This window comes from Bacillus rossius, chromosome 2, assembly GCF_032445375.1.
Source record: "Bacillus rossius redtenbacheri isolate Brsri chromosome 2, Brsri_v3, whole genome shotgun sequence".
In the NCBI taxonomy this organism is placed as follows: Eukaryota; Metazoa; Arthropoda; class Insecta; order Phasmatodea; family Bacillidae; genus Bacillus; species Bacillus rossius.
This window is the reverse complement of record NC_086331.1, coordinates 17,500,149-17,525,703: the sequence shown is the minus strand read 5'-3', so window position 1 is coordinate 17,525,703 and position 25,555 is coordinate 17,500,149. Positions and strand designations below refer to the sequence as shown.

At 35.9% G+C, this 25,555-nt stretch overlaps 1 protein-coding gene across 1 annotated transcript in view; it reads right to left on the bottom strand.

The window, feature by feature from the left end:
• Positions 1-7,140: 7,140 nt before the first annotated feature.
• Positions 7,141-25,555, bottom strand: part of LOC134529915 (TRAF3-interacting protein 1-like) — an 89,995-nt gene continuing 71,580 nt past the window's right edge. The window contains exons 3-4 of the mRNA XM_063364472.1: positions 9,585-9,734; positions 7,141-9,249 (exon numbers count right to left, since the gene is read on the bottom strand). Coding sequence (XP_063220542.1) covers positions 7,495-9,249; positions 9,585-9,734 — 1,905 coding nt within the window. The 3' untranslated portion in view covers positions 7,141-7,494. The remainder of the gene's footprint in view (positions 9,250-9,584; positions 9,735-25,555) is intronic.

Below are 25,555 nucleotides of genomic sequence, written 5' to 3'. Positions count from 1 at the left end.
TTAGAAGACTGAATAGTGCCAGACGGAGAAACCCACTGCGCTCACAAAAACAGGCAATGATAATTACGACTCTGTTAGAGGAAAGAAAAATTAATGAAAAAGGACGTTAGAAATAATTCTCGAAAGACAGGTGAATTTAGGTTGGTGTTTCTACTTATCTCATGGCGTGGGGTTATCTATCATAAATTAGTTCGTAGATGCCAAAACAAAACACGAAATTCGGAGAAGATGGCAGGCATAAAAACCAGAAAACGTACCAAAAAATCTATGTTATACCGAAATGAAGGCTGGCGAGGGACTAAGTCCCTAAACTATTTGAATTACATTCCGTTTAGATTTCCGCAGCCTCACCCCCGTCCCGAATCTAGAGATGTAGACCAGTCGGATCGCACTACGAGGACATACCAGAGAGACTGCCCCGGGGGTGGGCTGGAGACCACAAAGTCAAAAAGCACTCCCACAGAGGGTAAAGAAGAAAGGTGGGAAGAAGAGACCGAAAGTACGGGTCTGCACAGTGGCGTTGTGTAGCAGCCTGTGGCAGAAACCCGAACTACATAAAGTCCAAGCACAGCACGGAGTGATAGCGGGAAAGGAGGGGGTATACTGGGAAGTACTGTCACTGTGCGAAACGGTGTTCGTGCATGGCAGATGCGCTGCACCGAGTGTGCCTGATTGTGCATGGCACCTGAGCCGCATACATGGTGGCACGGACGGGAGCGGGCGCTGAATCTGAGCACAGAGAGAGAGTGAGGGGGCGTACATTATCGGTCCTCACTGCTTGCGCAAGCGTCTGGCCTGGACGTCCTACTGATGCCTGAAGACAGCCGAACTTCCATGCCAGGAAAGAAAACTGTCAGACCATAGACACAGAGAAGTTAAAATGAATTGATCCCGTGTAAAATATATAAATGCCACAAAGAAAATAAGGTGAGACTTAAGTTAAAAGGACCCAATAATAAACAAAAATAAAAAATAAAAAAATGGAGCTTCATAATACTCTTCAAAAGCTGAATAAATAAGGTACAGCCAAGAGAATGACTGATTTGTGGCACAATTTAATAGGCAAACTCTTATACTACATATTAATAAACCGGCAACGATATTTGCTAAAAACCGGTAGCCTCCATGATCACGAAAGAAGTTTCCGACCAGGTTGTAATGATTTACAAATATTGTTTTATTTTTATTCAGTTCCACATAATGAAGTTATTTTTATATAGATTTGTTTCTTATGAATTTAAAATGGTGGTGAAATAGCATTTGAAAAGTTGTATGAACTATTTGCAATTATTTCCACAATAATATTTAATGTTTTTTAACCCCTTTTAATATTGTTAGTAATACATTGTGTTGTATTCAGGTATTTAAAATGTACTAATTTTTTAATGATAAATAATATGTCAATGATAACCGGGTACCCGGTTATATTTTGTTATGGGCAATTGGTGTGAACAACCAAATGCATAAATAGCATCATTGAAAAGAACTTCACTTCAAAGCCAAAAAAATAGCTAGTAGGTTGAATCATAAATGTTCAATACAGTTATTTAAATTCTGTATTACAGTTCATCAAAGTAATGTTTTAAATATTCTCAAGATTAGTTTCGTAATGGTTCAAATTGTATCCCACTAAATTAGTTTGAGAACAAAAGTTCCACAACTCATACCACTGGGTGGTAGAAAATTTAATGTTAAAAATATTATAAAAATAATGAATTTAAACTGGATCTAATATTCAGAAAAAACTAAACATGGGTAAAAAATACTTGGGGACAGGGCTCTATAAATCCTAGGTCGCCATAACACCTAACTTACCCTTACTGGCGACTAACTTCCGCCAAGATAACAAGATAACTACAAGGTAGTTTCCAAACAATCAGCAAATTTTGATGTAACAAAATCTTGTATGAAATGACTGGGTCAAAGAAAACGGGATGGTATTCGAACAAGTGTGAAAATATTTTTTTTCGGGTGCACAGCACAACATGTGCTTGTAGACAAGTAATGTACGTGGTTTAGATCGTTTGTCAGTATTCTCCATTCACTGAGAAAGCAGCACCAGTGTGTCCCAAATGCTTGGCAACATAGCATGTTTACAAATAGGCAACAGTGCAACCTGAAAACAGATGAGCGTGTTGGGCGCCATTGCCCTGGAAAATGGCACCGTTTAATACTTTAATGTTTAAAATAATATCTAAAAAGTACCATATTGTTTTATTTTTATAACTGGCTCCGACAACATGTAATAAATAGATATGATTGAGAATACAAAAATAGTAAAAATTAAACAACCCTTTGCCTGATTTCATACAAAATCTTGCAGACTATACCTTTTAAATCCAATGCCCTTCATTACATTTTTTAATAACTTGGAGTCTTCTATTTAAGAATCCTTCAAAAAAGTTTTTTTACACGCAAATCAAATCATTGCAATTCTGGTCAAGGAAAATTGATTACCAAAGGTAGCAGTATATTATAAGTTACTGAATACTAATTTCTTTAAATGAAATAGCACAAATTCAGTACTTTAAGCCTAACAACATTCTGCAACAAAGACCGCATATAGCTAGCTAGCTAGCTAGCTGAATTAGTTTTTAAGCTATAATTTTTCAAAACCCCAGCAGACTTAAGTCACATGATACATCAAATCAATAGAGACCTGCAAAATTCGCGGATTCGTTCGGTGATAGGCTAGAATTCAAACACATATACCTCTTAGATAGTTTTGCTATTGGCTTACTGTTCATCTGGACAAATCTCAACCAGTTATAAACCCTCAACCAAAGAAGGATCGAATCACAGACAAACCAGCTGAGACGACATACAAGTCGGCAGCCAATGAACTTGCGTTATTTGCCCGAGTGTACAGGGGTATGTGCAGTCTATCCTGAAGGCCATCGAAACGCGAATTTTGCAGGTCTCTACAAATCCTTGGTAATATAAAACTATACATATTTGTAATAGCAAACAAACAGTTGCAGTCAGGTCTAGTAATTTGTTATGCGTCATTCTAAGATTCTTGGTGAATAATATCTATATTTAATTTAATTTCTGGCAAAAAAATGTCCCTTAAAAGTTATACATATTGCACAGGCTACATGGAAGTAAATCTTTGAGGTGGGACATTGCCCGTGTGGGTACTAGACTCGATTCGCATGCATCATTCTTACAAAACATAAATAATTGTGGGCTCTGTGGCCACCCACATGCTTAGATATGGAATAAAGCATACTTCGTTCAATCTCTGTGCATCTGTTCTGATTCACAAAATTGTATTTCACTTGTAACAGCTTGTCGATTGCAGTTGACACAATAGCTATAGACCTAACGGTGCTCAAACAGCTTAGGTTGAGGTCAGATTCACTCATGTAGAAGGACAGGGTCGGTTTGTGTTTGATGATAAAATCTCCAGCGAGTTGATAAATGATTATTATGAATGGGTCAAATCCCAAATTTCCCCAAATTCAAATTGGAAATCATAATACAAAGGAGTAATTAAAATATATCCCTCAAATCCAAATAGGCCTATAGGTCTCAAGGGTCCAAAATAAAATAATGTACAAGAAATGGAACATAGGCATATTAACTATGGTATTGAATCAATTAACCCTTTAAACTTTTTATTTATGAACTAAATTTCCAGAACCAATTCGTATTATGATTTTATTTATATAATTAGATGTTTAAAAGTACAATATATTGGAAAATGGCAAGAGGATAGGTATGAAAGAAAAAAATTTACCTTATTTAATTTACCTTATTTCCTCTAATAGTTTTCTTCAGATCATTTTCCACAAATATTAATCCTTCAATACAAAGTATTTGATTGTATTTGAGGATAGGATTTGCCCATCCCTATTTAACAGACTACCTTCCGGAGATAAGTTCAGGGAGGAAGTGAAAGTTTCTCTAATTGAAATAATATAACATTTTTTTATCAATTGAATACTTACACAATCAGAGAAGCTTTGCCGAGAAAACCTAGAACAACTCTGAGAGGATAAGGAACATGGAAACTGTGTTAACCTTAGTGACACAGACATTGACAACAGAATAAATGATTAGTAAACATTCAATATTTAATAAACTATATGGTAAAATGTATTTCATAGTTTAGTAGTTAATGAAACAGTAGAATTGAATAAATTGAGTTAATATCCAAAAAATTTTCATCTAAATGTCAGTTTAAGAAATGTGAGGAAAAACAACCTACACCTACAAAAAATAATTTAGAAACCTTTTCACAGAAGACGAAAGTGATTTCACCACTTCGGTGATCACTATTAAAATCAAAACAAGAGCTAGACAAATTTTGGGTGCTTATTTTGATAGTATTGAATTACACGAATAAATGAACTGAGTGTTTTGACATTAATTGTAAGCAAAATAAATTGACGGGAATAATAATGATTTTTATTATTATTAAAATTAGAATGTTCTGCATTCATAAATAGATACTATATTATATGTATTTCTTAACTTGGCTAAAACATCAAGTTACAGTAATTTAATGAATTAAATTAGTGTTTCCTTAACTGTATTTGAGATACGATAGCTCTTTTTCAACAGCTAGTGCTTACATTATGGCTTGGTTTAGCAAGCATTCGTTTACAGTGCACGATAAATTTAAATTGGTCTTTTATAATTGGCTACTGCATTAAAAAATATTTCCAGATATTCTTTATGATTAATTATTTTCCCAAACTACATAAATACACATATTTATATATTACAGTTGGAATTAGAAGATAATATATATAATATTTTAGTGATTTGGGTCCGTTCTAGGCAATGTTACACTAGTAGCACGCTATTCTGTGTTGCCGCGGGGCAAAGCCAAGTCACCCTTATTGAGAAACTGTCTGGGCAGCATGTGGGATCCCTATTAGGCAGAGCCAGGTTCTTTATATAACTGTGCCAGGGCATCATGCAGGGTCAGTTGCACGTTCAGGGAAGTCGGGAAGTATCCCAGGGCCTTGCGCAGGTCTTTTTGTTAATAATGCAATTGTCATTACATTATTCACTGTAAAATGTGAATGCAATTTATTCAAATGTCAATAAAATCACGATTTTTTAAGATAAATCAAAAAATAACTTTTTTTTAAGTTAAATTTGTCAAATTTTCCAGGGGAGGGCCACTATGCTACCATTTTCTCTGAGGCCTTTTCCATACCCCAAGTAAAGACCCTGTCCAAAATATTAGGGCCTGGCAAATGTGAATGGCCCAGGCCCTCACCTCAATATAAGAATTTTTTTTTCTTTTTTTTTAAATGTAAACTCCTTTATAACAAAGTGACCGAAATATCAATATAATTTTTATTTTAAATGGCTAAAATTTATGAATATATGATTAATTATGTTGAATGAACAAATTACTGATTTAAGTATTTAATGAAACACTGCAATACTATTTCGAAAATACAGAGGATTGTTAATAAATTAAATGGAAACTGAATTATGACTCACCCTTTTAAGAAAAAAAATTTTCGCTGCATATTATGTGATGGTTGATTGACACGACTTAATAACTGTTTAGAGTTTGATACATCTCTAATATGGATGGAATACTTCTATAAATTATTTTATTTTTGAACTCAATTGATAAGATTAAATACACTGCACACTGCCATAGCACTGTGTGTTTTGATATCACTGGTGGTCTGTCGTTGACTGTTCTGTCGTACAAGCAAACTCGTGGTGTCATTTCTTTCGCTGTGGTTCTGAAAAGGGCGACGTTTTAGTGGAGCTCAATGGAGTACACGTTTAGTGAGTACACGGACATGCTGCTTGTTTACGGGGAAGCTAGACAAAATGGACGAGCTGCCCGTGGTCTGTACGAAGAACGATATCCGGGTCGTAGGATTCCAGCTCACACCATGTTTGCAAGACTTACTTAGCGAATGCGTGATACTGGTACATGTGCCGTCACAAGACCAAATGCTGGTGCTCCACGCAGGGTTCGTACTCCCAGTTTTGAAGATGTAGCTACTTCAGAAATTTGAGGAGAGTCCGGATACAAGCACAAGGGCAGAAGGTTCCGATATGGACGCTGACAAAATGGCTGTTTGGCGAGTTCTTCAAGAGCAACTCTTGTACCCGTACCACCTTCAAAAAGTGCAACACATGGGTCCGGCGGACTATCCTCTTCGCATGACCTTTTCTCGTTGGTACATTCGAAGAGTATTGAGGAACCCCGAGTTAGCGGTTTTATTCAGCGATGAAGCCAAGTTCACTCAAGACGCTATTCTCAATTCGCACAACTGTCATGTTTGGAATGATGTCAATCCGCATGCAACGTGTGTTACAGCTCGCCAGGAACGTTTTTCAGTTAATGTGTGGGCCGTATTGTTGACGGCGTACTCAGCGGGCCTTTTTTTCTTCCGCCACGACATACCGGCGCCGGATACCTCCACTTCCTTCAGAACGAACTACCAGGTCTTCTTGAAGAGGTTCCATTGCATGTCCGACGTGTGATGTGGTACCAACATGACGGGGCACCACCTCATTTTTCCCTGCAAGTACGAGAGTATTTAAGCCAAACATTTCCAAACCGATGGATTGGACGAGCTGGCCCTGTCGCATGGCCTCCGAGGTCACCGGACCTAACCCCGTTAGATTTCTTTCTGTGGGTTTACGTAAAAGGGCTTATCTACGCTACGCCAGTAGAAACGGTAGAAGAGCTTACACACATGATCCAGCGTATCCGTGAAAACATGATTCGCCGTTGCCACCTCTGTGTCGCTCAAGGTGGGCGTGTTTTTGAGCCGTTGCTTTAGGCTGTCACGTTGTTAAGACGTATGCAACAATTTCAATGTTGTGAAACAAAGCCGAAGCTGAGATTGATTTCAGAGTGAAATTAATATCCGTGCCACGATTAAAAAGGTTATTTCTCTACTCGAACGCCCGCACATCCACAACATAACACTCTACAACGGGTTTCCTACGCTGACTCTTTCTGGGGCTACAGGGGCTTAACTACGCGTTTCCGGCAACATGTTTATTGGCAAAAATGGTTGCAAATAATAAGAGCTTTCTACCCTCAAGCGTTGTAACATGAATTTTGATACAGCCTGTATTTTATAAATTTACTATTAAAACTTATAGCAGGTATATACGATATTTATCATTTAAATAAATAACTTTGCCAGTAATATAATTGTATTAACTTCTTTGCATCTGCAGTACAGTCACTCACACATACAAATAGTTCATTTAAGGGCAAGAAAGATAATTCTATACAATTTAGAATGAAGTGAACATCTAATCAACTATTAGACAAGTTTTGCAGTGTTTTGTGTCATATAAGTGTATTTCAACTAGCCGGTAGATTTAACCACAACCATCCCAAAAATACTAATAAATGTATCATAAAGGAAAATACTTGTTTTTAGTGATCCCATGCATTCAACTGCAGAAAAATCGTATCTTTGCCACTCACGATATACAGACAAGCTACGTTAATGTAGACAAACACAATGTCATTCAACTACGCAGTCACGTAGAAGCAGCGAAGAGTGCTTGCAGTCTCTCCACCGTCATCCTATCTAAAGCACACAGGTCAAAGTCAAGCGTCTCCTGGTTGATATCGTACTGGCCCGTCTCAGCGATGATGTCCACCACCATCTGAATCTCAGTGCTGTCCTCCAAGGTCATGATCTTGTGCTGCAAGTCCATCAGCTGCGACACGTAGTCCGGAGTGAAGCACTCGGAGGCAGGCGGGACCCCAAACTCCTCCGTGACACTGGAGCAGCCGGCGTCCTCGTCTTCCATCCAAGATGTTCCCGGCTTCTCGTCCGCTGCTTTGGCCGTCTCCTGGTCCACCCTCGGCATCTTCACCACTGGTTCGCTCTCATACAACTTGTGTCTTGTGCTGCTTTCCCTTTTCCTCTGCTTCTCCGCCTTTTCCCCATGCTTCTTGTTTTTCCGCTCTTTCTTCTTCTTTTTGGATCTGGACTTTTCCTTCAGCTTGCTGGCGCCCGGCCAGCCGCTCGTGTGGGCGCCCACGCTGATCTCCGGCTCAACCACGCTCGGAGGAGAGTTCCATCCTGCCACCGCATCTGGTGAAGAAGCCGTCCATACCGGTGTCTGATCCGGTAGTTTCGTCAGACGTCTTTCAGGAGACCACTCTCTAGGAACTGTTGAGGGAATGATAGGAGATGGACTTCTTGACTTTTTTCTGTTTGGAATCTCTGTGGTGCTTTCAGGTGATTCAAAACCAACTCCATATTTTTTGTGGTCTTTTTTAGCCGATTTTTCTCTATCCTTCTCACGGTCTTTAAACCCCGTGCTATCATATTTCCTGTCTTTTTTATCCTTTTTTTTGTGTTTGTGCCTTTGTTTCTCTTTGTCTTTTTCCTTGTATCTATCTCCTCTAGAATATTTTTCTTTGTCTTTTTCCTTGTATCTTTCTCCTCTGCAATGTTTTTCTTTGTCTTTTTCCTTGTCTCTATCTCCTCTAGAATGTTTTTCTTTCTCCTTCTCTTTTTCCTTTTCCTTGTATTTATCTCTGTCCTTTACTCTAGCCTTTTCTTTTTCCTTTTCTTTTTCCTTTTCTTTCTCTCTCTCCCTAGATTTAGCAGCATCTTTCACTGATTTCTCATTAGAACTGTTTTCTTTTTCCTTGGTTTCTTTGACACTGTTCTTCTCGATTTTCTCAGACTTTCTGAATCTATCATTTTCAGTGCTAGTTTTCTCATGCTTATCATTTATTTCAATTTTAAATGCTTTATCCTGTTTATAAACTTTTTCAGTTGAATGTTTTTTCTCACCATGTTCTCTGTCTCTATGTCTCTCCTTCTTTGCTGCTTTTTCATATTTGTTTCTTTTGTCATTCTTTTTCTTCTCACCCCTGCTAGTTTCCACACTTGAAGAAGACTTTGGTTCCTTGCTTCCTTCCTCATGCGATGGCTTTCTACTATTGTCTTTGTCTGGTTTTAAAAGTGGCGGGGGTGAAGGGGGTGTGGGCTTGAAAGGTGGAGACGAATGTTTGGATGCAGAAGACAATGATTTATCCTTGCTCTTCTTGTAGTCCCGGGGCCGATCTTTCGAGCTGCTTGAACTTTCATCATATTTGTCTTTAGGGCGAGAAGATTTTCCAGATTGTTTGCCCTTATCCGGAAGTTTGTTTATTAGAGGTGATGTAGAAGATGACTTTTTTGGATCTGGTGAATCTATGGTAGTCATCTGAATTGGCGGGCCAAAGGCTTCTACAAATATACGTCTAACACGTGGCTCTTCAATCTTGTGTTCCTACAAAAGTACCAATCCAGTTAGTGGTATCTCTACTAATAATTTGGGGGAGAAACACGGGTATACTAATGCATAGGGACACCTGTATTTCGCGAATACATTTCGTGTCAAGGTATGTCACAAAACACTGTAGATTTTTCTTAGAGTAATGGCGAATCGTGTGCGTGCAACAGTACGGTATTCACATTCCCATTGGCCCCGTCAAGTGCGGGAAAACACCTCTCGCCGACCACAGCCAATAACTACAAGAAAAAAAACTACGATGTTTTGCGATGTACCTAGACACGAAATGTGTTCGCGAAACACAGGTGTCCCTACTAACCAAGTGAACATACCTTGACTTTGTGCTTCTTTGAAGTATCAGCCCCCCCTAACTTAGGCTTCGCTATCAGTGGGGGAGCCAAATGTTTAGATGAACCGTCCTCCACAACTGCCTCTTCTGTTGGCACCAGCTGAACTACAGGATCAGCTTCTACAACACCCGCCTGTGAACACCAACACACACTAACTAGTGTTAAAATAACAAAATATTGGTTTTGTATTTTTAAAAAAACCTATAACGAGAAGAGTTATTGTGAAGTATAGTGCATTGTCCACTAATACCTCAAGTCAAAAACCATAATGTCCTAACGAACATAACTACAGTGCACAATAATTTAAACTTGAAGTACCATCCCAAATCTTTATCGTCTTATACACGATGTCCTTTATGAGGCTCTGGGCCATTCACTTTTGCCAGGCTCTAATATTTTGGACAGGGTCCTTACTTGAGGTATGGAAAAGGCCTCAGAGAAAATGGTAGCTTAGGGGCCCTCCTATGGAAAATTTGAAAAATTGACTTAAAAAATTGGTTGTCAGTAAAGTCGGTTTACGGACGATAGTTTAACGTAACAACGTCATAAGAAAAACATTGATGAAATAATTGCATACTTTTATGAATAAAATTGAATCATTTTTATAGAATTATCACTATTTTGTATGGATACAAAGAAGGGGTGAAATTAAATCTACAATTAAATTGATAAATTTACTTTTATTTGCACTCATTAATTCAAATATGTTTATTACTTAACGAAGAGATTATTTTAACTATAACGTTTATACATGTTTGCTATTTAACTTTCAATGTGCCTCGAAAACGTCAAATCTATGGTTGTTCCAATCGAGTGGAAGAGGGATAGATGCGACGCAAGCGTACAATGAGCGTAACGGGACGGAGCGTAACGGGACAATGTGCGTAACGGGACACTTTTTCGTGCGTGCAGCCGGTGTTCATAGATTTATTAGACGTTGTCACGTCAAAAAAAGTTTTTTGCTTATTTATCTTATTAAATTGTGAATTTATTGAAATTTGAATAAATTGCATTCACATTTTACAGTGAATAATGTAATGACAATTGCATTATTAACAAAAAGACCTGCGCGGGGCCCTGGGATACTTCCCGACTTCCCTGAACGTGCAACTGACCCTGCATGATGCCCTGGCAGAGTTATATAAAGAACCTGGCTCTGCCTAATAGGGATCCCACATGCTGCCCAGACAGTTTCTCAATAAGGGTGACTTGGCTTTGCCCCACGGCAACACAGAATAGCGTGCTACTAGTGTAACATTGCCTAGAACGGACCCAAATCACTAAAATATTATATATATTATCTTCTAATTCCAACTGTAATATATAAATATGTGTATTTATGTAGTTTGGGAAAATAATTAATCATAAAGAATATCTGGAAATATTTTTTAATGCAGAAGTCAAATATAAAAGACCAATTTAAATTTCTCGTGCTCTGTAAACGAATGCTTGCTAAACCAAGCCATAATGTAAGCACTAGCTGTTGAAAAAGAGCTACCTTATCGCAATTACAGTTAAGGAAACACTAATTTAATTCATTCAATTATTGTAACTTCATGTTTTAACCAAGTTAAGAAATACATATAATAAAGTACATGTAGTAAAACATATATCTGGGGATAGTAAGACCAAAATGTACTCCAATACCAGCAACAGTAAACTTTTCAATCTTGTACTCATTCGTTAATAATCTCAAACAAGATTTTTAAAAATTCTCAATTTTAACATGTAGGCTACATTTCAGAAGAAATTTTTTGAAAAAGATCAACGATCATCTTTTTTATTTTCTTTCCATAAAGCAGTTAATTAAAATTACTGTTTTAAATAAAAATTTATTAATTTTAAATTGGTATTCCCATTGAAATTATATACATCCGATAATAAGGCAAAACCTGTGATCCTGCATGGCCGTGGTCCCAAACGTCTAGATTAAAAATCTTTGACTTTACATAGTTTCCCTTAAAGACATAAATAACAATTGCGATGGTGTTTCTTCCCACACAAAGTAACTCTTTTACAACCAAGTGGACCGAGTGTGGCCAAAGAAATTAGCATATTCTTCTGTTCATAGTTCATTTAAACCTAGATTATGTTTTTATATTTCAGCTATATATTGTTTGTTTAAAATCTGTGGAGTGTACGTAAACTATACTATACTAATGGTCATTCTATAGGGTCACTCTGCCTACCCATGCCTTCCCCTGCTGCCGCCAACTTCCCAGTCTTCTACATACACTGCCTAACGCAGGATGCTCTAAGCACCCCAAGGACTTCACATATGTAGTATTTATGAATGCAGAGCATTCTAATTTTAATAATAATAAAAATTATTATTATTCCCGTTAATTTCTTTTGCTTACAATTAATGTCAAAATACTCAGTTCATTTATTCGTGTAATTTAATGCTATCAAAATAAGCACCCATCTATGTGTCTAGCTCATGTTTTGAGTTTGTTCGTAATCACCGAAGTGGTGCAATCACTTTTGTCTTCTGTGAAAAGGTTTCTAAATTAATTTGTGTAGGTGAAGGTTGTTTTTCCTCAAATTTCTTAAACTGACATTAAGATGATGGTTTTTTTCAGATATTAAGTCCATTTTATAAATCACTTTTTCATTAACTTCTGAGCTGTGAATTACATTATAACATATAGTTTATTAAATATTTAATTGTTTACTAATCATTTCTTCTGTTGTCAATGTCCGTGTCACTAATGTTGACACAGTTTCCGTGTTCCTTTTCCTCTCAGTTTTGTTCTAGGTTTCCTCAGCAAAGCTTCTCTGATTATGTAAGTTTATAAAGTATAAAAAAAATTACCTACAATTTACTCATTTCCACTGACAAATGATTAATATGTTAATAAAGATTATCTTTGTATTTACCACAGTTAACACTACCATAAATGTTTAGCCAATAAATATTTTTATATATTGTTTGAATAAAGTTTTTCATAAATCTAGTTTCAGTATGAAAACTTTAATATATTATTTATAACTCAATCTTTTTACAAATTAATATTACAAATCTTTAAAAAAACTCTATTGATTTTAATGCCTACATTAATTCTTATAGAGGTAATGAAAAACTACTGCAACATGTACATCTGGGTACACAAAATTATAACACTTTACAATTATTCTTTTGCACTGTCAGTATTATAGGTTGGCCGGTCCGGGCACAAGCTTCAGGCTGTGGTGAGTGGTGCCGACCAAGCTCTGACATCACGTCCATCTCTGACGTCACGACGACCATCTTGGATGACCGTGACCTTGACCATTGAGCGCCCCACTCACTCGTGATGAAATTTTCGTCACGGCCGCCATATTATATTTTTCTTTCCCGCTGGAGGCAGCCATCTTGGATATCGTCGACTTTGTTTCTGCTGTTTGTTCCTAGAGAGCGCCAGCATCGCTCTGTTCATCACATAAGGTCGATGTTCCATTACATACCAGAGCTATTGTGGTCCTTAAAGGCATATTAAATTTAAATTTTTATGCAAAATACATTGAAAGCGCTGTGATTCGAACCATCGCAGCTCTTATCTCTAGGTTGGAAAACATACGCCTTCAACCGCACGGCCATCGAGACATTAACCAGACCGAGAATTAAATAAGGTATAAGTTATATAAAAAAAACATGCATATTCGGACTTGTTTTTTTTTTAAATTTGAAGTAATAATAGCACCACATGTTCGAGACAGATACACCATCTTGCATTAAGTCACAACTGTTGCATTTATCGTTACGGGAGCCATCTCGAAATTATTATATACTATCCAATTTTAATGAAAAAAGTTCAAAATTCATTTAAAAAACAACTTATTAATAAACTGATTGATTAGATCGATTATTGTCTTTAGTTCGATCCCTGGACGATGAAAAAAATTTAATTTTATGTAAAAATAATAATTTAAATAAATCATGTTCAAAATTCTTAAAGAGGCTTAAAATCATACTTATACTGTACATAGTATATTTTTTTTAAATTTTGAAGTAATAATAGCATTGCCTGTATTAGACAGAACCGCCATCTTATATTAAGACGAAACTGTTAAAAATATCGTTACGGCCGCCATCTTGAAAATCCATAATTTTAATGCTATAAATAACAAAAAAAATCCGTAAAATCATTTTAAAAAATGCATACTACAAATGTTTAGTTTCTTAAACGATTTCGATCCTCGGTTAGATTCCCGGCGAGAGTAAACCAGTAATTTATAATATATTTTAAAAATTCTCATTAAAAAGTAATAAAAACTGTCTTACACCACACCCGTCATTTTGAATTATGTCATCACAATTGTAATTTACGTTACGGATTCCATCTTGGATTCTAGAAACATTGCTTGATTCGTTACGTCAGCTATCTGGGATGACTATAACGTCATCGTTACACATTTCGTTACGGCTACCATATTGGATTCTAGTATGTTGAAATATTCGTTACGGTCGCCATCTTGAAAATCTTTATTTATTAATCGATTTTAATAAAAATCTTTAAATTTATAAAAAAATAATAAATTAAAAATTAACACAAATTATTTAAAATCGCACTTATGTCTTTGTTTAGAATCCGATGAATTAAAAAAAATGGCGCCAGATTCCTCCATGGAAGCCGCCGGCAGACTTACCTCCCACCACTAATGTCAAGGTATACTTATATATAACATCGGCTAGTATGTCGTCACGTCCGCCATCTGTTTTACGTCTGCTACAGACTAATATCTTGTTTACAAGTACTAGAGTGCGTTACGTCATATTAGTTTCATTCTTGCCCACTAGAGTGCAGTAATCATTTATTATTACTGTGACACCCACCACTTATCATTTCGATGCCATTTTGGTAATTTATAATTATTTAGCTAGAAATTCGGGAAAAATTCCAATAATTAATTAAATACATTTGCAATTAATATACTTATTGAGTCGATTGATTCCTGTTATTGGTTCGATCCCTGGTAGATAAAAAAAATATTTAATGTAAAAAATAACTTAAATAAATCATGTTCAAAATCCTAAAAAAAGGCTTCAAATCCTCTACCACCGCCCTTCAGCAACCTTTTATGACCACAGTCTTGAAAATTTGTATTTATTGACTTAGAAATTTGGGAAAACATTCCAAATCCACCGAAAAATGTACTTATTAATTTACATATTGAACAGATGGATTCCTGTCCTCGTTTTGATTCTTTACCAGTGTCAAGTGTAACTAAATATATAAATAAATTATATATTATGTTTTCCATTACCTTTCACAAAGTTTATTAATCATTCACTCCACGAAAAACAACTCAAGACAATACCCCTGTCCGACGAATTAAATACGTTGCCGATAAGCCTAACATGAAAGTCTAGTTTTTCGTAACTTAGAATAACATCGAAAACGTTCATGTACAAAGCCATACATACATATAGACCAAACGTCTTCGGACCACGAGACCTGGTCATAATCAATGTCAGACGTATAGACCAGTCATTTTCGAACCTCACGACCTTCTTCATCGACAGCTAATTATATTCAATTAAACCAACATAACATGTTTTACGCTTACAAGAGGACCAAGAATCCCATCAAAAAGGAAGCACATTTTTGAAAGCACAATAAAAAAGCACCTCATTTTGGAAGCACCATCAACAAAAAGGAAGCACCATCAACAAAAAGATAGCACTTTTAAAAGCACAATCAAAAAGGCAGCTCATTTTGGAAGCACCATCAGCAAAAAGTCAGAACATTTTGTAAGCACCATCAACAAAAAGGAAGCACATTTAGAAGCACAATCAAAAAGGCAGCACATTTGGAAGCACAATCAACAAAAAGGAAGCACGTTTGGAAGCACAATCCAAAAGGCAGCACATTTTGAAGCACAATCAACAAAAAGGCAGCACATTTTGGAAGCACCATCAACAAAAAGGCAGCACATTTTGGAAGCACCATCAACAAAAGGGCAGCACATTTTGGAAGCACCATCAACAAAAAAAAAGCAAATTTGGAAGCACAATCAAAAGGCAGCCCATTTTAAAGGACAATCAATAAGAAGGAAGCACATTTTGGAAGCACCATCAACTAAAAGGAAGCATATATGGAAGCACAATCAAAAAGGCAGCACATTTGGAAGCACAATCAACAAAAATGAAGCACAATCGGAAGCACATTCAATAAACCGGAAGCACACCTCACAATAAGGACGCACATTTTCACGTACATTCAACTAAGTAGGTTGCGCTCGTTAATTTTACTTTAGGATACAATGCCTCCATCAGTCAATAGCTATAACGGTCATTGGCTCCAAAAATAAATTACATCAAAAGTGTTTGACTTCAAATAGTCTTAGGTCTAGCACTATTTGACAGCAAAACTAGGAGACTACGACGATTCAGCCGAATACAGATGCAGCAATTGGAGCCTCTTAGACTTGTAGTTTATCAGTCAAGTACTCATGTAGACATGTAGTCCTGTAGTCTCGAATCGTCGTAGTCTCCTAGTTTTGCAGTCAAATAGTGCTAGACCTAAGACTATTTGAAGTCAAACACTTTTGATGTAATTTATTTTTGGAGCCAATGACCGTTATAGCTATTGACTGATGGAGGCATTGTATCCTAAAGTAAAATTAACGAGCGCAACCTACTTAGTTGAATTTACGTGAAAATGTGCGTCCTTATTGTGAGGTGTGCTTCCGGTTTATTGAATGTGCTTCCGATTGTGCTTCATTTTTGTTGATTGTGCTTCCAAATGTGCTGCCTTTTTGATTGTGCTTCTATATATGCTTCCTTTTGGTTGATGGTGCTTCCAAAATGTGCTTCCTTCTTATTGATTGTCCTTTAAAATGGGCTGCCTTTTGATTGTGCTTCCAAATTTGGTTTTTTTTTGTTGATGGTGCTTCCAAAATGTGCTGCCCTTTTGTTGATGGTGCTTCCAAAATGTGCTGCCTTTTTGTTGATGGTGCTTCCAAAATGTGCTGCCTTTTTGTTGATTGTGCTTCAAAATGTGCTGCCTTTTGGATTGTGCTTCCAAACGTGCTTCCTTTTTGTTGATTGTGCTTCCAAATGTGCTGCCTTTTTGATTGTGCTTCTAAATGTGCTTCCTTTTTGTTGATGGTGCTTCCAAAATGTTCTGACTTTTTGCTGATGGTGCTTCCAAAGTGAGCTGCCTTTTTGATTGTGCTTTTAAAAGTGCTATCTTTTTGTTGATGGTGCTTCCTTTTTGTTGATGGTGCTTCCTTTTTGTTGATGGTGCTTCCAAAATGAGGTACTTTTTATATTGTGCTTTCAAATGTGCTGCCTTTTTGATTGTGCTTCCAAAAATGTGCTTCCTTTTTGATGGGATTCTTGGTCCTCTTGTAAGCGTAAAACTTGTTATGTTGGTTTAATTGAATATAATTAGCTGTCGATGAAGAAGGTCGTGAGGTTCGAAAATGACTGGTCTATACGTCTGACATTTATTATGACCAGGTCTCGTGGTCCGAAGACGTTTGGTCTATATGTATGTATGGCTTTGTACATGAACGTTTTCGATGTTATTCTAAGTTACGAAAAACTAGACTTTCATGTTAGGCTTATCGGCAACGTATTTAATTCGTTGGACAGGTATATTGTCTTGAGTTGTTTTTCGTGGAGTGAATGATTAATAAACTTTGTGAAACGTAATGGAAAACATCATAAATAATTTATTTATATATTTAGTTACACTTGACACTGGTAAAGAATCAAACCGAGGACAGGAATCCATCGATTAAATATGTAAATTAATGAGTACATTTTTTCGGTGGATTTGGAATGTTTTCCCGAATTTATAGGTCAATAAATACAAATTTTCAAGATGGTGGCCATAACAGCTTGCTGAAGACCGGTAGTAGAGGATTTGAAGCCTCTTTTTAGGATTTTGAACATGATTTATTAAAGTTATTTTTTACATAAAACAATTTTTTTTATCTACCAGGGATCTAACCAATAACAGAAATCGATCGAATCAATAAGTACGTATAGTAATTTCAAATGTATTTAATGATTTTTGGAATTTTTCCCGAATTTCTAGCTAAATAATTATAAATTACCAAAATGGCACCGAAATGATAAGTGGTGGGTGTCACAGTAATAATAAATAATTACTGCACTCTAGTGGGCAAGAATGAAACTAATATGACGGTAGCGCACTCTAGTACTTGTAAACAAGATATTAGTCTGCAGCAGACGTAAAACAGATGGCGGACATGACGACATACTAGCCGATGTTATATATAAGTATACCTTGACATTAGTGGTGGGAGGTAAGTCTGCCGGCGGCTTCCATGGAGGAATCTGGCGCCATTTTTTTTAATTCATCGGATTCTAAACAAAGACATAAGTGCGATTTTAAATAATTTGTGTTAATTTTTAATTTATTATTTTTTTATAAATTTAAAGATTTTTATTAAAATCGATTAATAAATAAAGATTTTCAAGATGGCGACCGTAACGAATATTTCAACATACTAGAATCCAATATGGTAGCCGTAACGAAATGTGTAACGATGACGTTATAGTCATCCCAGATAGCTGACGTAACGAATCAAGCAATGTTTCTAGAATCCAAGATGGAATCCGTAACGTAAATTACAATTGTGATGACATAATTCAAAATGACGGGTGTGGTGTAAGACAGTTTTTATTACTTTTTAATGAGAATTTTTAAAATATATTATAAATTACTGGTTTACTCTCGCCGGGAATCTAACCGAGGATCGAAATCGTTTAAGAAACTAAACATTTGTAGTATGCATTTTTTTAAATGATTTTACGGATTTTTTTTTTTGTTATTTATAGCTTTAAAATTATGGATTTTCAAGATGGCGGCCGTAACGATATTTTTAACAGTTTCGTCTTAATATAAGATGGCGGTTCTGTCTCATACAGGCAATGCTATTATTACTTCAAAATTTAAAAAAATATATACTATGTACAGTATATGATTTTAAGCCTCTTTAAGAATTTTGAACATGATTTATTTAAATTATTATTTTTACATAAAATTAAATTTTTTGCATCGTCCAGGGATCGAACTAAAGACAATAATCGATCTAATCAATCAGTTTATTAATAAGTTGTTTTTTAAATGAATTTTGAACTTTTTTCATTAAAATCGGATAGTATATAAAAATTTCGAGATGGCTCCCGTAACGATAAATGCAACAGTTGTGACTTAATACAAGATGGTGTATCTGTCTCGAACATGTGGTGCTATTATTACTTCAAATTAAAAAAAAAAATACAAGTCCGAATATGCATGTTTTTTTTATATATCTTATAACTTATTTAATTGTCGGTCTGGTAAATGTCTCGATGGCCGTGCGGTTAAAGGCTTATGTTTTCCAACATAGAGATCAGAGCTGCGATGGTTCGAATCACAGCGCTTTCAATGTATTTTGCATAAAAATTTAAATTTAATATGCCTTTAGGACCATAATAGCTCTGGTAGGTAATGGAACATCGACCTTATGTGATGAACAGAGCGATGCTGGCGCTCTCTAGGAACAAACAGCAGAAACAAAGTCGACGATATCCAAGATGGCTGCCTCCAGCGGAAAAGAAAAAAATATAATATGGCGGCCGTGACGAAAATTTCATCATGAGTGAGTGGGGCGCTCGATCTAAAGATGGCGGATCCAAAATGGCTGTCGGGGTCAAGATCAATGTCAAAGGTCAAGGTCACGGTTATCCAAGATGGCCGTCGTGACGTCAGAGATGGACGTGATGTCAGAGCTTGGTCGGCACCACTCACCACAGCCTGAAGCCTGTGCATGGACCGACCAACCTACACTTCTACTGTCCTCAAAGTTAGTAGTCGATTTTGCCATCATAATTATGATGTTATTTTAAATTTTTTGGAGTTTTAGACTTTCAAACGGCAAAAGATTTTTTTGTGTGTTTCTAAAGTAGAGCTCAGGTCACGCTTTGCCATTGAGAAGCACTAAATCAACTCTAAAATGTTTTTGATCCTCTGGACGAAATACCTCATGACCACTTCTCAGTGTTCTTTGGATTCCATTACCACCACTCACTTTTGGATGACCTCTCTTCAAATCCCCTCTCAGGCAGCGATAAATCGTACGCCTGCTATAGAATATAGAAGATCCAATCGCTCACTTAAAGGTAGTTGTCCATATAGATTTATAATATAACTAGCTGCCCGACCCGGCTTCGCACGGCTATACTAATGGAAAAAAATTAAGCCACATCACCCATTTACAGTAATGGTAAATAATAAAAAAATCAGTGAAAATTTATTACAATGCTGTATAATGTACACGAGAGAAAATGAATAGCACCGATGGTTTCCCGACTCGTGCACGCAACGTACAACTGATGTACCCGTACTTCGCTACGGCAGTCTACAGGCAAATCACGCTTGCGCCGCTCATTATACTTGCCCCTCCTTGTGGGTACGCCACTGCCGCGCGATGCCATGGAGACGCAGAAGGCATGAACAATGCAAAATCCTGTTGCCTTGTTTTAACCACCCATGGGATCTAATTTTCGGAAAATGTCATCCTGCGTAACATAAGGAACATTACTGTGAAGTTTCAAGTCTGTAAAATATAAATACTTGAAAAAAAAGTTTAATTTTTGATATTTAGATACCAGCTAAATTTCAACGGTGATGAGGACTGCACTAACAATGAAATAGTCGTTGTCATAGAGACGAATGAAGCATCAACAAAGCAACAGCCGTTGCCATGGTGATTTCCTACCAAAAAATGGAAATTTTGATATATTACCCCCCCCCCCCCCCTCCCCCCTCCGAAACTCCCCTTGGAATCGGATTTCCGCAGAATCCGTTCTTAGTGAGCGTCTACATCACAAAATGAATAATTATGCTAAATTTCAAGTCAATTGGGTTTATAGTTTTAGAGATCTCGTGATGAGTGAGTCAGTGAGTGGTATTTCGCTTTTATAAATCGCAATAAATTAAAATTGCGACTATAATTTGAGATTTAAACTATCATATCTCTCAAGTTGGATCGAACTGCACATGGTGTGCGAATTGTATTATAATCGGTTAAGTGGTTTAGGAGTCCATTGAGGACAAACATTGTGACACGAGATTTATATATATTAAGATTTTTATAATTTTATATTTTCTAAGTATTTAAAATTTGATTGCCAATATTAATTAAAATATTTTTTTAACAAAACATTTAAACTATAGTTCATAATTATCTTGAACTAGTCAGCGTTGTCTTAGCTGAAGTCACTAATCTTCTATTAAAGATTTTTTTCGTATTTGATATTTTGGGTTTTCTTGCCCAATTTAGCTTTGGGAATTTCCCTCATAGGTATCACTGTTCCGGCCCGGTTGTACTGATCACCCTTCAGAACATGGACAGCCTAATCCTATGTTAATAAGTATGATTCTCGAATTGAGGTTTGCGCTTTGCCTTTTGAGCAAGCATCTAAGTTATTTCATGTCTACTCCAGTTCCAGAAAGAGCGGGCTAATTCCCAATTCTCTGGGTTTTTTTCTTTTGGAAAGACTCGTGTAAAGGGGTTTCATACCCACATATTTCATTTACAGGGGTTTACATTCATAATTTTCAATGAGATCTTAAGGAAAAGTTCCATTTCTTCCTCAGTGTTTTACGTCCTCCCTCATAGTGCCCATTTTGCAACTCTACACCATATATAATAACATCTGAGATCAACTTAAGTGTGGAACCCTCCACTCTGGGTGTAGTTAATTCTAACTCATCATTGAAAACAAACAAGGCCTGGAAGCATGTGCTGACCTATGTAACGGAAACACAGTTGTGTGCAGAAAACCCAGAGACAGAGTGGAGTGAGTGACAAATAAATTTAGCTTAACTCCTACAAGCATTCTCTGCAGAGTTACAGTGGATCTCAGACTAACTGGCTTGATCTATTATGCTGTTTATAAGAGAAAATACAGTACAGGAATAAAGTTCTTTAGAAGTAATCCCCTGGGAGAGGTTATTATATAAGTTATAACAACAAAATATTTAAATTTGAACTCTGGTTTATTATATTATTATTGTTACACCTTTTTCTTGCAGCAGTTTTAAAGCAAGCACATTATGTGGGTTTAAATGAACTTGAACAGAAAGTTGGTATCAGACCCCAGTGACATTAAGTTTTTTTTAAAATATTAACTTAACCAAATACATAGGTGCTCATAGGTGCTAGAATGTCCTATTAATTAGTTTCCCTAGTTCTTCTTATAAAATTGTCTACTTGCCAGCTGTGAAATTTAAGAGGTAAAAATCGCGTAGTGAAGGCCGACCCAGCCGCAGGCGACACCAGATGAGGGGCTGTCTAACTTATGCTGTGAGAGCCTCGATCGTACAAACGAATAAGATTGCCGGTCTCACCAAGGGGATGAGATAGAGGAATTGGGGGTGGGAGGTGTACAGTTAGACCAACACTACGCAAAGAGACACGCCAAGCATAGTAGGCTCAGATGGGAAAGAAAAGAGAACGAAGCCAAAAAATGCAAGGAAGGCTAAAATAAAAATATAGTGAGTAGTATACAAATAATTAAGTTCTGATTTAAGGGTTAGTTCTATAGAAAAATATCACCTATACAGTGACATTCCTCGGGTTTCAAATATCAAGTTTGCAAAATTACATCGAGAACAGATGAAGGATACGTAAACAAAGAATGCCGAAATTTCGTCAGAAATAATTGAATTCTGCTTCAACGGTTTAATCGAAAGCTCTCGCTGACACAATTAAAAACTATTATTCTGTTAACAATTTATGAATTGAATATTTGAGCAAAAAAATTATTTCATTGGTTAATGAGCAGATGAAGAATAAATGGGAAATATCTTTCTGGCATACTTCGTGCTTTTACCTCAGTAATGATCTCGGAAGTTGCGGTTTTTTAATCAATAATGAAATAATTTTTAATATTACATGATAAGTTGGACGAAATGTTTTGAAAGTAGTGAATTTTCTAGGCAACCAAGATTTTAATAAAATTTTATTCTTTCCTTTGTTTCTTTATGCATGTTCATAGGAACAGAAGGAAAATGATCATTATTTTATGTTGACATGAGAGTACTGACACGGTAAATATCAGCTTTCGTTTGGTATTTTAGCTTATGTCTACCTGTAATACAGGACGGAACAAACAAACCGATTAATATTCTCGAAGTCAAATATCCCATCATTTAGTAGCTATAAAAGGCATATGTCAACATAAGCCCTCATTACCTTCATAATTTACCACAAGACATGGTATCGTAGACTTACGACCTATGTGCCGAAAATAATTATTAAAAACCTACATAGGTAGCACAAATGTTTTGAACATCAAATTATCGCTAAAGTGTCTACAATGGGCAATAATGCAAGTCGGAATAGTTACAATAATACTTATTCCCCGCAAAAATTATTGTTTATGAGATTTCAAATCAAAATACATTGTTTCCAACCGCAACTTTTACTTTTAATATGATTTCCATCAGCTGATTGCTTGTAGAAAATAAAGTAGAACAATATTTACAGGTATTTTTTTTTATATATATTTAGGTTTTTGAATCACAACTGTAATTTCACTTGAAAGAAAACTGTTCGTTTTTGAATCTATTTAAGATAGGCATTGAAGATTAATACTGTTACGTTTGTTACAATTGAATATATAGCGATGAAATATCAAAATCGTTGATATCAACTGTTAAACAAAATAATAAATGAACACGTACAAATATGTACCGGAGAAAAATATAAGTGATAAAATTCTACACAAGGCCTGAAAATGCTTTCGTCAGATGAAACTGAATACGGCCATAATAGTAATACAAATCATTATTTTGCCCGAGGACCAGACATTGAAGCAGCGTGGAGTAAATAATATGCAAAAGGCGAAAACAACATCTGTTTCTACGGAAGATTCGAGCATCATTTAATGCTTGGATTGCTAGTGAAGAAAAACACTAGCATAAAAAAACAAAAGTTTCAGATGTTTCATATCTACCACAAGAACACCATATCCAAAGTATGGCGACAAGACAAGAGTTGGGAATAAGTTTATGATCAGTGGAAAAGCTAACATGAACATGGGCGTAGAGTCTAAACACAACGAAATAGTCATTTATTTTTGGACCAACCTGTATTAATCTTAGCGGGAAAGAAATATATGTAAGGGAAATGAAGCGACTTAAAAAAATGTAAGAAAATTTTCCTCCAGTTTCTGGAAAACGATACTGAGAAAATTATATTTTCAGAATACTGGGGCCTCTTGCATGGTAAAAGGGTGAAATTTCAAAATATGTCCCCAGTAAAAAAATAAACTACCAGTGACCTAGGATGGACAATATTTAAAAAAAAATATCTGAAATATTACCACTGTTTTGATATCGACAGTGAGAGGAAGTCAGTATGTACAACCTTTTTCTCAGCACATTTGAATAGCATGAGGTAATTTTTAAGAAGTTTTCATAACAAAACCCTAAACATTTTAAGAACACCTCCCAGTGACGAACAATACAAAAGAAAAGTAAGAAATAGTTTTTTTACATAATAAATCATATTAAGTATTTTCATACCTACGAAATTCATTATACCAGAAAAACAAATAGAAAATATAGTTTCATTCCTATATCTTGATCTGCAAATAATGTAAGCAATGGGTTGTATGCAGAAAAGAAAAGCAAATCATGTGTCAAGAAACGTCTATGAAAGGGAGTCCATGATTTAAAACTCTCTCTCTTTCAACAAGATGAAAGGTGATAGTTGCCACATGTGTGGCGTGTTACAAATAAAATGATAGTTGCTAAAGAAATGCTAAAGACTAAGAGAGTCCTAATTTGAATCTTAAATTGTATCACGGGGTGATTGAATATGTATGCAAACCTGAATCAAACCACAAAATGTTTTTGACGTGATAACGTCTTATAAATCGATGAACGCCGGCTGCAGGCACAAAAATTTGTCACCTTCCGCCTGAGCCGAGCGTGCAAGAACCGGCCAACCACCGTGCTAGAAAATCTTCTATAATTTCAAACAGGTTAAGGCGGGCTCTTGAACGAATTTTTCGTGATTATATCTAAATAAATTATCTAAATTAAATTTCAAAAACTGTAAATAATTTTTTGATAATTAAAAAGTATGCAATTAATCATCAATGTTTTCTTATGACGTTATCACGTAAAATTATCGTCCGTAAACCGACTTTACAGACAATCCCCTTTTTTAAAAACATGATTATTTCAAAAACTTTTCAGTTTACATATAATTATCTGCAGCAGCGCCTACGCCACGCCTCGGTTTGTCCGAAGTATTTTACAAACTTCTGTTAAAGAACATCAACCTGACAATATACGATTATTGTACACGTCATTCAATCAATTATGTTTGGAATGAAGCCTTGGGTAGTAGATGTACCAATGAAATAGTTTTGTGCTTATATATATATAAGTATATAACTTTCCGCTTCACATTACGGAAAAAAAAGTTTTGTTATGTAATAAATGATATCCTACACATTAAAGCGAATAATAACAAGTTCCTTGTTACTGGCGCATTGACCATTCCCATATGGAGAAACAAAAGAGACTGAGTTAAGTCCCAATTTACCATCCACCCTATTAGTATCTTTTGGTGCGAAGCAATTTAAAAATACCAGTGTTTACATTTGTTGAAGTAAAACAAAAACATTTTTATGACATTTCTCATTTAAAATTATTATATTCAAAAGAAGAGGCTCACCTTCCATAGCACAAGTAGAAAGGATATACAAATTATATCATGTGATCATTCCACATACACATATGTATATGTCTTGTGGTTGTTCTATAGACATATTGGAACTGCTACCTCTCATGCAACCATTATTTCATAAATATTACAGAAACCTGAAAACTAAATGTTTCTTAAGCTAGCTGTACATATGATCCAGATATTGTTTAACTCGAGTAAAAGCAGTTATTTTGACTTTATATTACTTGCAAACTAATATAATC